General features: G+C 50.1%; 1 protein-coding gene across 1 annotated transcript; it reads right to left on the reverse strand.

The window, feature by feature from the left end:
• Positions 1-327: 327 nt before the first annotated feature.
• On the reverse strand, positions 328-6,048 carry AMZ1 (archaelysin family metallopeptidase 1). Its single transcript, XM_026054143.1, has 6 exons — positions 5,745-6,048; positions 4,876-5,043; positions 4,009-4,137; positions 3,446-3,609; positions 3,109-3,285; positions 328-1,015 (listed from the first exon to the last, which is right to left on the reverse strand). The coding sequence occupies exons 1-6, from the start codon at positions 6,046-6,048 to the stop codon at positions 452-454; spliced, it is 1,506 nt and encodes a 501-aa protein (XP_025909928.1). The 3' UTR covers positions 328-451.
• Between the last annotated feature and the right edge of the window lie 6,648 nt (positions 6,049-12,696).

The raw sequence follows: 12,696 nt of genomic DNA on the forward strand, positions 1-12,696 counted from the left end.
CAACAGTAGGCAGATGGGGAAGAGACCTGGATCACAAGGAAGATGTGGGCAAAGGACAACTTTCCTCCTGCCTCGTCCTATCTCCAGCATTCCTTCCCTCCCTCTGGCTTAACTTGGGAGTTAAGCTCCTGTGGATGTCTTGGGCTGAGCACAGTCCCTTCCGCCACTGCCTTCGGACAAAGCAAGACTTGGCCTCCAGATGCAAGTGCCTACACAGACCTTGGCATGGCTTGGATGGGCACTGCAGTCTTCAGCCAGCACAGGAAAAGCCCTTGGAGAACAACAGATCACATCAAAAACATGACTTAGGAATCTCAAAAAAAGAAACACATTTTATTCCTGGGGGGAGCTCCTTTCTCTCTTTGATAGCAACAACTCGTGCTGAGAAAGATGAGGAGCAAAACAAAAAGGTAACCAAAGCTGCGTGAGCCCAACCTGAGGCAGAGCCACACTAGTTTTCCTCCCACCTCCAGCGATGCGGGGACGATTCCCCTTTGGCCAGTTTTCTTGAGCTGAGTTTCCTCCGCAGGGAGGAAAATTTGTCTCCGAGAACTTTCCGCAGCCCCGCGTGGTCCCTGGCGAAGGGCAGATCCTTCCTCACGGCGGGCAGCTGCCCCGTGAACATCTCCCACCTGGCCAGCGCGTCCACGGCCTGGTCCACGCGCGCCAGCTCTTCCTCGGAGACGTTCCTCTCGAGGGCGGCGATGGAGGCCTCCAGCCACAGCTCGTACTCCCTGACGGCGTCGGCAGGCCGGGCGGCGAGCGGGGCCGGGCCGCGCGCCTCGCCCGGCGAGCAGGGCTGCTCGTCCGCCTCCAGCTCCGGCGCCACCGACAGGGCCTGGCTGCACGCGTCCGGCGTCAGCGGCTCCGACAGCGAGGTCACGGCCTCCGAGTCGTGCTCGCAGCACAGGCCCGAGTCCGAGCTGAGCGGCAGGGGGTCCTCGGAGGCCGACAGCTCGGCCGGGCCATGCCGCGGCCAGCCCGACAGCACCGTCTGCGTCCACGCGTACAGCTTCTGTAACGAGAGAAGCGGTTCCCGGTTGGGGAACGGCGGGCGACAGCTTCGCCTTTCCCAAGGCTTCTCGGATGAGCCTCGTCATTCCGGTGCCTCGCTTGGAAGTGCCACGTTCCTGGCTGGGAGAAGCGGGGTTACCCTTTAAAACTGGGGCTTTTTGCTCCCTCCTTTCCTTGGAGCCCCTATCCAAGCATCGAGCTCCTCGGAGCTCCCATCGGAGTCTGGAGCATCCGAGCGAGCCCTGGGCTGTGTCCGCCCCATCACAGGGAGGCAGGAGAGAAACGGCGCTGACCCCCTCCCCTGCATCCACGATTCCCGGCAGCCGAGCTGCTCGGCAGGGAACCGGGTCTGTTCTGAGGCTCCCGAGATAAACTGGACGGTCTCCTCTCATCGCGTTACCACCTCGGCGGCAGCGCGCGCCTCGTTGCAAAGAGCAGTTCGCTGCCTTGGGAGCTGAAACGCACCACAGGGACGGCTGGGCTCCAGGAAAGAGCTAATGAAAGGAAAATGTCTGAGACAATTTCCTTTCTAAATATTAAACGCTACAATGGGGCATACAAGGAGCTGCTTCTGGTGCGTGTATTCCTTAAGCCTTGGGGAATGAATCACATTGCTCCAGTCATCACCGGATAAAAGGTGATCTCTCTGTCTGGCTTGTTAGTGTGTGCTTTTCTTGCACGTATGTGTGTGTTTTTCAGCTTTTTTTCACACCCTTGTGGCCTATTTCTGTATTTTCTTTTCTCAGCTCCCAGCTGATGCCCTTATGCAGCCCTGCAATTGCTATGAGAAACACGGTGGTGGCACTTAAGGGATATGAGGCTGAGATGTCCCCCCATCCTGGGCAAGACGATGGCACCGAGTCCCTCAGCCCTGTGGAGCTCCCTTGTCCCCCAGCTTCCCGCTTCCCCCTTCCTCGTCCTCCCCCCTTGCTCCCTGTCAGGCTTTCCCTGACAGAAAAGATAAAGAGCTCAAATTGAGGGGGTGGGAGCAGTCGTCCCCCTTTCTCATTTCAGTCTGGGCACGGAGCCTCGGGGGAGAATTTCATACAGGAATAAAATGGCCTCTTTCAGACAAGTTAAGCCACCCTGCCCCCTCCCTCTGGGGCAAGAACAAATGCAAAGGAACAACTTCCCTCCTGCCTGGTCCTACCTCCAGCTCCCTTCCCTCCCCCCGGGAACAAAGAGGGTGCCAGACCCTGCAATGGGAGCTGCACTAGGGAAAGGGGCAGAGATGCCTTTGAAAGCTGGAACCAGCCCAGAATGTTTCAATATCTCTTAAAATTCCCAAGACAAGTGAATTTGGGGAAGAATGGTGACTGTTAGGAAGCCCGTTTCCTAAGAAGAGAAAAAGCTGCTGAGATGAGGATGGATTATTTAGGTCAAAAGCAGGGGATGATTAGCTCAAAATCACTACAAAAAGACTGAAAATTTTCCCTGTCTCTCAGTCTCTGGGTAGCTTGTTTGAGTCAAAGATCTGAATGCTTTTTAAGGCTGTAGCCTCTGTTCTTGTGCTTAACCAGAAAGTGAGAACCTCTTTGCACTTTTTCATTCAGGAGCATTTTAGATGGATGCCCACACCAAGCAAATCACTAGGAATGAAACCTGTTGCCTGACACTTCGCAGGGCTCCAGTTTGAGCCCATCAGCAGCACCAGCTTCTCTCAGTGCAGCCAATGTACAAAGTGCCGGAGGACCCTATATAATATGTTGAGATCCTTCCTTATGTTGTTAAACAAAGGAACTGCAGCAAAGAGCCCACCTAATATTTTCTCTGTGCTCCCAACAGCCCCAGAGAGGCAGAGAACGTTGTTGACACACAGGCAAGGGCATGGAGGTGGCAAACTCCACTTCCAACTGCCGCTCCGTCTGCACTTGCTCTACCTGAGACCTGCCCACCCTTCCTGACCTTCTTTTCCGGAGGCATAAAACAGGGTAGGACTTTTGCACTGTGTCTTGTGAACATTGCAGCTATAGAGGTGGTGTAAAGAGCTAGGAGACAGTCACAGGGACTGTTCAAAATACCCCTATTTAGGCATCATTTTTGCTCCCCGTTTCCCCCGCTGCTCCAGGACAAGCTGCTGGGTCCGTTTCTCACCCTGTAGCGCTCGACGAGCTTGAAGCCCACGACGTGCTGCAGCTTGCGGAGGCAGATGGGACAGGGCTCCAGGGGCCGCAGCAGGGCCTCGTCGAGGCTCAGCGCGCCCTGCATGATGCACTGCAGCCAGCGGCAGGTCCCCAGCCCCATCAGGTGGCAGATCTCGTGGCACGTCACCTTGCGGGAAAGCAAAGATCGCAGCAACACGTGGTCACTCAAGCCTCCTGCTCTCACCACCTCTGCTCCATGGGGCAGAGATGGGTTTTACCCAGGCCTGGGTGAAATACACATTCTTGCACTGCAAGAAATGCAGGGTGAGGGACGTTGCTCATCCTACCTTGCAGCACTGGACCATCTCGAGGGCGCTGAACGGCACCGTCCGCTCTCTGCTTTCCCTGCTGGCTTCGCACGGACCTTCCTTCTGCACCAGGGGAGTCCAGTTGCTGCAGCCAGATGGGGGGAAATCCCCCGAAAATCTGGCAAAGCTGCAAACTCCCACTTCTGTAACAAGAGGCACACACAGGTGAGGCGCTGGCGCTCCTGCGCCTGCCTCTCACCTTAGGAGCAGGAAAGGAAAGCTGCTGTGCTGCAATTTTAGCATGCTGCAAGCGTCAGGATGTACCTCCCCAAGGGTTGCTAGTGCATCAGGTTCCTTTGCTTAAAACAGGAGTCTCAGCCCTGTCTCTCCTATTTTTAAATTGCAAGAAAACTAGAAAAACAAAAATACACGGTTCCTCTTATCAAGAAGCTGAATGAAATTTTGAGAATAAGATGTGCCTTTTCTAGTCTCCCAGGGAAGGTTTTTGGGTATAATTTGTTTGTTGCTTTTTTGTATGTTTTGTTGTTGTTGTTGTTTTATTTTTTATCCTGTGCTAGGAGATCATCAGATGCAAATCCCACCTTGTCCGGGCAGGAATTTGCTGAATGTGAAGCTCCAGGTCTCACAGGGGTAAAGGTCCAGCAGTGTGAGTCCCAGGACACACAGGGCATCCATGGGCTTGTTGTTCTTCAGGAAATTCAGGATCCCATCTGGTCAAATACAAGAGAGATGTCCATTAATGTGAAGGTGTGAGGGAGCCAGAATTCCTCCTGCTAACAGAAAGGAGCCTGTAATCCAAGGCACACATTGACAGAGCTGCTGGACTCAGTATCTCCAAAGGAAGATCTAATGGCCTTTTCTGTCATATTCCGTTGAGGAGATGTTGAACACTTTGTAAAACCAAATTAAAACTAAGGATAAATTCCTGTTTTGGCATGGGATGAATTCAGCACTAATCTGTGGAAATAAGTGCCTGGAACTCTAGGAATTTCCCTATGGGCATCCCATTGCTGCAGCCGTGGTCAGTGCTGAGCACAGGCTGCCCCGGTACCTGGAAACCGCTTGTTCCAAAGGGATGTTTGTCAGCCGGGAAACCCATCATCTCTCTGGGGATGTGGGTGACACCTGAACTCTGATTTCCTAACATGAAAGGCCAGCGCAGTCCTGCACCACCCCGGCCACTGACTTGCTTTGGCTTTGGACAAGTTGGGTGTGCGGGCAATCCGCAGCGCTTCCCCTTGGAGCCCGTTTAACCACCGTGCAGGGCAGGATCTAAACACTGCGACGCCGATAAGAGCAGGCAGCAGAGGAAAACGTGACGAAACCCGCTTTGCTTTCCATTCTTGTTTCCGGGCTCAGAGTGATGGGTTTTCCACAGCAGCAGGATTTCTCCCTTCCTCCCCACTCTGGGATTTTCTGGGCTTTTCCGAGGGCTCTGCCGGCCTTACCTGCGTGCAGCTGCACTCGGTCCGAGTCCCGGCAGTGGCGGTAGCAGCAGTGGATGGAGGAGACGGGGATGGAGGGAAGGCACTTGACGCGGAGGCCCAGGAAGAAGGACTCGACGCAGCTTTGCAGGGAGTCGAGCAGCGAGAGCCCCGCGGGCCCTTCGGTTAAGTCTGCGGGGAGAAGCTGCACGGATCAGCGCCTCGAAGCCCAGGGGACCCCGAGCTCTGCAGGGGCGTCCCCAGGGCTGCTGCAGCGAGAGGGTGGCTCGCTCAGCAGCAAGGGGCTTGCTACGGGATGTTGTGGGCATCTGGAGGTGGTTATAGAGAGACTGAAGGAAAAGAGGGGGCTCCTGCAGAGATGATACACCTCGTAACAGAGCAGGTGCTCCAGGAAGGTTTTCTCTGAGACAGAAGCTGTGCAGAAAGATTAACCTGTGGGCTGGGTGGGGTGGAATGTTAATTTGCATGAACTGCCAGGGATACTGGCAGGATAAATGGGGTTTAAAATTAAGAGGAGTCCCAGAATTGTTGTTTTATCCAGCATTATTTTACTTATATAAATATATATGCATATATTTATACACATATATATGTATGTGTATTCATAGCGTGTCTTACCCAAAGGCACACATGGCATTCACGGCATTTGCAGGAGATGTTTACTGACAGTTGTCATCCTAGCTTGGGACTCTGGCCTGGAGGCACGTCAGAGCCTTGGATATTACAAACTCATCTTTATGGCAGCAGTTTCCTTTCCTACGTTAGCCCTTACAAGAGGCCAATGGGCATTAGTGTGCCCAGCACCACCCACCTCCCTCCCTGCCTTTCTGTGTAGCTCAGTCAAGACACCATGTTCTCCTGGCCCACGTTACCTATCGGCTGCAAGTAAATGTGCTTGCGATAGAAATTCTGCTTCCTCCTCAGCATGGAGTGGTAGAAGGTTTCGAAGTCTTCGGGGGCATCGGGATGGCTGAGGAGCCAGTCGAAGGCCGTCCTGATGAGCAGCGAGCAGAAGAGCGTTCGCTGGGGGTTGTAGGCTTCGGAGAGGAAGAGCTTCTCGGCGCTGGAGAAGGCTTTGACATAGAGCTCCTGCAGGGCTGGGTTGGTGGAGATGAGAGCATCCTTCAGAGCGCGGGGCCCGAAGCTGAATTCCTGAGCGTGTTTGCACTGCAGCATCTTGGAGGCTCCCACTGGCTGCGGCACTGCCTGGAGGGATGGACGCAGCCGTCAGCGTGTGGCCTTGTGAAAAGCTTTTGCTTTTGTCCCGAGGTCCCAACCACCAGTTTAGACAGGGTACTTGGAGCTGGCCAGGAGCCCTGTGCTCTTCTGTGACAAAGCTGCTGCAGGGTGCTCCGTATCGGCACGTACGTCTCTGGTTTATGGGCAACGTACCAGTAGATGGTGCTCAAGAATGTGTAGCCCCATTATTGCTACCAGACGTCTAGCTTAAATCATCTGGGTTTTTTGTTTGTTTGTTTTCGTTCTGGTGACCCATCCCAAAGTCCCAATAACATGGCAAATGCCCCCGTGTATTTGCAGACATCAGGCTGCAAATGTGTCGTTGGGAAGTGATGCTCCTTTCTGCTTCAGCTAAAACTCACCAGTGCTGCAGCTCTCAAAGGCACAGAAATCCAGGACAGGATGAAAGGGGGAGACCTTGGCCCTTACTTTGGGCAGCTCATCCGGCAGCCCAAACCCTAGACTTCTGAATGATGCAAAAGCAAAAGCAGCTTTGCTCTGTTGACAATTCCCTCTAGCTACTTTTAATCCTCCCCCCTAGCTGCTGACCTGGCTCGTCAGGCTGTGCCATGTGGCCACTCCGTGTGCAGGTGGGACGCGACACGAGTGGCTTGTGCTTGACCGCTGTTCTTCCCTAGCTACTTGCTTATGGTTCCACTGCCCTCGTGTCACCTCATAAGCAACTTGGTGTCACACTGCGTTGGCATCAAGAGAGCTGGTGATGATGCTAAGTGGTAAATAAAGGGCAAATAAAAGCCCGGAGCAAAAAGAAATAAATTCATAGCATTTTGGAAATATCCTTTCCAGGGTGCTCTCCGGTGTTTTCCAAGGAGATGCAGAGGTCAGGCACCTGACCTCAAATGCCACTGGGATCCCAGTGGATATCCTGGAGAGAGCAGAGAAAGAGAGGAAAAGAAGTGCTACCTCTCTGGCTACTGTATGTGAGGATTTTGCAGAGACTTTTTTTTTCTTTTTTTCCTTTTTTTTTTTTTTGCAAGGAGACCAACCAAGTAGAACTAGAGTGTTCTGCAACATCACCCTGGGCAGAGCCACCAGCATTTGGAGTCGTGGCCTTGAAGACTGTGCAAGCAGAGCCCTGACTCCACGGCGCAGGCAAGCCTGCTACCAGAGGATGACTGACCAGGGTATGGATATTGCACACACGGGCACTGTGTGACAGTGAATCCAAGGCGTTCTGGAGCATCATACTTATTGCACATGTTTCCATCTAAGAAATCCATGACCAGGATGCGAGTCACAGACAGCAGAATGGGAGTACTCGTGTACACACACAAGCACTGGGTTAATCTATTAGGCAAGTTAAGCCTGCTTTAAAAGAAACCAGACAAGTCTTCCAGGGTGCATAAGAAAATTTGGAAGCTGCTGACCATCACTATTCAAGCATAGGAAAAAAACAAAAAAGAAGAAAAGAAGAGAAAAAAAAAGAGGTGAAATATTTTTAGAAAGAACAGGGTATGTCTATAATTTAAGTAGCTCTGCAGCCAGTGTCTTTCACTGGCTCTTGGGAACAGTGATATAACGATGAACTCAGTGTTTAAAAAACAGTACCAAAGGGATCCACATTCTTTCCTCAGTTACTCAGAGATAGCTTTGGCAGTTTGTGCCAAAAGAGAAAGATGGCAGCCTACTAAAATTAATATTTAATTTCTTTACATCTATCCAAGTAGCCCTTGGGAAAATACTTGTGTGCATGAACAGACCTTAAAAAAATCCTCATTCTGATGCTATTTTTTGACACTGTTAGGTAGCAAAGGCGAAGGAACGGGTAAACAGTTTCCCTTTATTCCTGCAAGCTTTGTGTTTTGCTAGCATTAATGCCCAACTGCAGACAGCACAGGGGGACCTGAAGTGGTACTGAGTGCCTAACCTAAGAGCAACTTTAAAGTAAGACCTAAGATGCTTTCTCAGCCACCTCTTCATGCTGTGAAATTGCTTCTGTCATTTTTTTGTAAGTTCAGGTGAGGTTGTTTTCAACTTTGTTACCCAAATTTCTGCAGCTCTGACTTAGTTCTACACTCAGGAAGGTAAAATGAGATTCATGGCCCCCCAAGTCATCAGGAGTTTGGCTGTGGCCTTTAGTAGGTCAAGATTTCACTTATTCTTATCTAGCATAGAACTTATCTATGAGAAGAACTTATCTATAAGCAGAACTTATCTATAGAAACTACTAGCTGTATTAAAATCACTGAGGGTGAGATCTGGCTGTTCCAATGAGATTCTTTGTAGATACAGGCAGGGCTTTGCAGAACCGTCCTAGGAAGGTCTCCGTGATGGTCCAAGTTGAGACCGCTTTTGCCAAAGAAGGTTTCTGAGAGGCACAAGCTGCTTTTACCAGCATTTCCTGGTAAGCAAATGTAGTGGGGTGTGCAGGAGTGGGGCTTGCTTGAATAGATGTTGCAAAATGAATAGATTTTTCTCTTCTAAGTGGGAAGCAGTGAGGAGGGGGTGTCTGCAGCAGCAGCGAGTACAATGAGCGCACAGTCTCTTGGCATATGTTCCCCCGGGCTCTCTCAAGGCATATAGTGTGTACCCAAAGCTGTGGGCTACACGTTGTTTCCCAAGACTTCCTAAAAGGGAACATTCACCCCGTACTGGCTTTCCCCATCTATGATCACAGGCGTCCTGGGAACATCCACCAAGCCCCAAGACGTCCATGCTCAGTCGGTGGAAACCTCAAGCAAAGGAATTCCCTTGCAGTGCCTGGTCTGCAGTTATCTCCCTCTCCTGGGCTCCCTGTTTTTCTTCCAACAGAACAGCAATGACCCATCACATTCACTGAACCCAACATAATTATTTTTATTTAAGAACATTTCCTAAAATACTTCACTAGAGAAAACTAATGTTTCGGAAAATTTTTATGGATCCTGCCAGCAGTTTAAAACGGAAACCGTTTTACAACATTAACTGTAGTAGATGCTATTTGCACCTGATCTAATATATGGATATACTGTGTCATTAAGTGAAGTGCTGCAAAAGGGCTTTGTGATGCTCAGCCTGCGTGTCGAGGATGCAGCACGCTCGGCTGCGGCGCCTCATCAAGGAACGACACCGCAGCTTGCACAGGCTCTTGATTGAAAATCCCAGGGTGGTGATGCTGAAGGGAAAGCACCCAGGGCTCCTTGTGCCCCTCAGGTATCCAGGAAGGAGGGATTGCAAGGCAGGAAAGAAAATAAAGGTGCAAGAGGGGAATACAGAAGTAAAAATAAAATATACATCTATTGTAGTTATATATATATATATATATATATATATGAATATTTAGTTTTCAGGCCATTTTGCTTAAAGACAAACAATGGATTTTTATCCCGAGTCTTGCAGAGGAGAAATGTCACCTCAGGGTCCCTGCAGAGCATTGGCAGGGCCACCCGGAGCTGGGAATCCCAAAAGGATCTCCATGAAAGGGAAGTCCCACAAAGGAATTAAGCTGGACACTTTTCTGCCTGTCTGGCATGCCAGGGTGCACGTGCTGCACCAGCCCTGACCCAAAAGAGGTATTTTTTCCAGGCTCAGCACCTCTCAGCTGAGCAGTCGCTCTATTCCCGCTGTTCCAGTAACCTGTAAAGGATTTTATACACAACTCAAGTTACTCATAAATAATTCTCTTTGCAAATCAGGCACCTATAAATTATTCTCTGTAATTGAAAGTCATCCATGAATTATTCTTTTTGTAATTCACAGATTTGTCATTTATTCTCCAGTATGTTGACACTGCTTGCTGGCAGTGTGCGGCATGCAGAAGCCAAGGCAATGTCATACAGTATCATGCAAGTTCACTGCAATATTCTGCTGTGAGAGAAACAGTCCTTGGTGAACAGAGCCCATATGGTGCTGATCCAGGAAAGAACATGCAGTGCATAACAGCTTTATCTGGATTTGATAGAGTCTGGCCCTAACACTGGGTCGTATATATGTAGTTTTAAGCTGATTGTTCCAAAGTTGTCTATTTTATAAGTCAGCTTGTAAGCCATTTCTCCCTCTGTCTCTTATACACACTGCAGAATGCAGGGGCATGGAAGGAGGGTTAACTCAGCCTTTTTTCCCCTCTCAATTGTTACGAAGTATTTAGAGACTGATTCATTTTACTGGACTCTTTGGATGTGTGAAGGACATCAGCCAAGTCTGTTAAAATTGAATAATTGCTTAAATTAGGCACTGTACTGTAAATAAGTGGTGATAGTGCAGAAAATTCATAGCTCGTCAACCTAAATGAAAAGCCCAGAGCAAACATAACAAGCATCAGCTAATTATCAATAAATGCCCTGGTTGCTAAATAGCTCCTTCCCTGAGATTTGTGTTATCTGCTACTGCTACTTTTAGATCACTCTCTCCTTCCTTGTTTAACTCACGTGACAGCCTGAAAGCAGTTTTCCCTATTTGTTGACCTATATGAAAAAAGATTTTTCCTGACCAACAAGATCATTCAATGAACACTCAGAATAGGTAAGAAAGTCCAGTGGAATGGGAGAAAAGGAGGATGCTCAGACATGGGAGCATTTAACCCTGGTGCAAATTAAATGCTCATTACTGAAGCTCCTTCCTCAAGGACCTAAGCGCAGTTGTTTGCGCAGACGGAAGCTTTGCATTAACTTTGCATTAAGAGACTTTGCATTAAATGGCCATGAAGTCATGAATCAGATCTTCGTGTGTTCCAGACCATAAAATTAGACAAGATCTTTCTGGCCTCAGGTACTGCTAGATCCCAGTAATATATATGTGTAATGTCTCCAGATTATGTATGTGACACTGAAACAGATGCTTTGTGTGGTCTCTTTGGGAATGAGTCATTCCTGGAGCTGTGGAAGCCTCCAGGGATTCACACATGCATTTACCTGGAATAGCATCTACCTGTGATATCTTACTATCCTTAAGGCTCAGTCCTGCAAGTTCACCCTCACATGGATTTTATGATACATTTACTTAGACAGGTCAGCTCGACAACTCATTTGTGGACATGTTTGCAGGATTAAAAAACAGATTTGTAAAGGTCATTATGTACCTAGACAGACTCTTGCAGGGCTTCAAAAACACCTGCACATCTTCCCTGATGCTGTTCTATGTTCAAGGTTGCTCTATTCAATCCATGCTGCTTCATATGTATATGTATTAAGGACATACATGATCCATAGTCTCAGCCTTCTTATATATTCTATGCTCGTACATAATGCTACTTTTTTTATATTGCTTTCTATCTGAGGGTCTCCAAGAGCCATACAAATATCAATGACCTGGTCCAGAAAATAAGATGGATATTGCTTTGCCCCTTCCATTTGCTCATCCCCTATTTATTCACCATTTTTGTGTCATATGAATTCCTCTTTCATTTTAGCCCTGTTCCACACTTCATAATACTCCTTGCACGTGTGTGATGGCTGCTTTTTTTTCCTCCTTGTTCTTACAGGAAACAGACCTGCACGATCCCCCGGCTGTTTCATGCCCATTTGATAACCAAAGAGCCAAAAGTCCCCAGAAGTGGATAGCAGCAGTACTAAGTGACAGATACAGCCCTGCAGAGATAGCCAGGCTCACATCACTCACAGCTCCGGGCATTTTGCTCTTCATCATAGTTGTCTAGACAGGCTAAATGATTTCTGCAAGACGAGCCCGACGTTGGCCAGGAAAGCAATTGCAGAGTTTCCATACAGATGAATGCATGAACAGGTATGGCTGTGCTTAGATATTCCCTGGAGCACGGGCATTATAGAAGTGGTTGATCATGTGGCATAAATGCACTGTAATGCTGTACCTCTTCCCAAGGAAGCAAAGTGCCTTATTTGCAATGCTGCCAGGTAGGGAACATTGGCATCATTTCATCAAGGAGAGCAAGGGGGCACCGGGGTAAGAGCACAAAGTCAGCATGACCTGGGGTGAGCCAGACCCCAACCTCGTGATTTCTTACTGGCCACCTATATACATCGTAGCTGACAGACAGCACTGCCAGCTGATTTGGTAGGAGGCAGGTTCTGGAAATGCTACAGTGCCATCCTGCTTCTGGGATACCTGTCCCCACCTGGCCCCTTGGCCCTGCAGCTCTGGGAAGGAGGCAGAGCGCCCTGCACTGCCCAGGGGATCCCAGCAGTCGGTGTGTGGGGAGGGAGGGATGCTCCGGCGCCAGGAGGGGATGTACTGTGCACTGCCCCTAGCACCCGAGCCCTGGGAGGGTGGCACCGGCACAATCCCAAGCACCGGAGCCCTCAGGACGATGCTCTGACACAGCCTCTAGCGCCCAAGCCTGGACATGAGCACTGCTGCCAGCCTAATTACCCGGGGAAGAGGGCACCGAGCAGGACTCCGTGCCCTGGGGAGCACAAAATGAGCAGGACCCCCTTCCTGGCTCTCAGTGAGGCTGCCCCGAACACAGCCAGGGAGGATGCTCCAGACCCTGGTACGTGGGGAAGATGCCCCAAGCACAGACCCTGCACCCCGGCAGGATGCTCTGACAGGGACTCCGGTATCTGGGGAAGATGCCCCGGGAAGGACCCCCACACCCGGGGAGGACACTCGGAGAGAGACCCCCCCAGAACGCAGGATGCTGCCCCGAGCGCAGACCCCTGCACTCGGGGCGGA

This window comes from Nothoprocta perdicaria, unplaced genomic scaffold, assembly GCF_003342845.1.
Source record: "Nothoprocta perdicaria isolate Ctin4 unplaced genomic scaffold, notPer1 scaffold_12, whole genome shotgun sequence".
NCBI classification, from domain to species: domain Eukaryota; kingdom Metazoa; phylum Chordata; class Aves; order Tinamiformes; family Tinamidae; genus Nothoprocta; species Nothoprocta perdicaria.

Excerpts from the sequence above, each read along its gene's own strand:
- AMZ1 (XM_026054143.1), bottom strand. The coding sequence starts at position 6,048 with ATGCTGCAGTGCAAACACGCTCAGGAATTCAGCTTCGGGCCCCGCGCT. Across the intron at positions 4,138-4,875 it reads CCGAGTGCAGCTGCACGCAG|ATGGGATCCTGAATTTCCTG; the intron begins GTAAGGCCGGCA and ends GTATTTGACCAG. Across the intron at positions 3,610-4,008 it reads CAAATTCCTGCCCGGACAAG|AAGTGGGAGTTTGCAGCTTT; the intron begins GTGGGATTTGCA and ends CTCTTGTTACAG.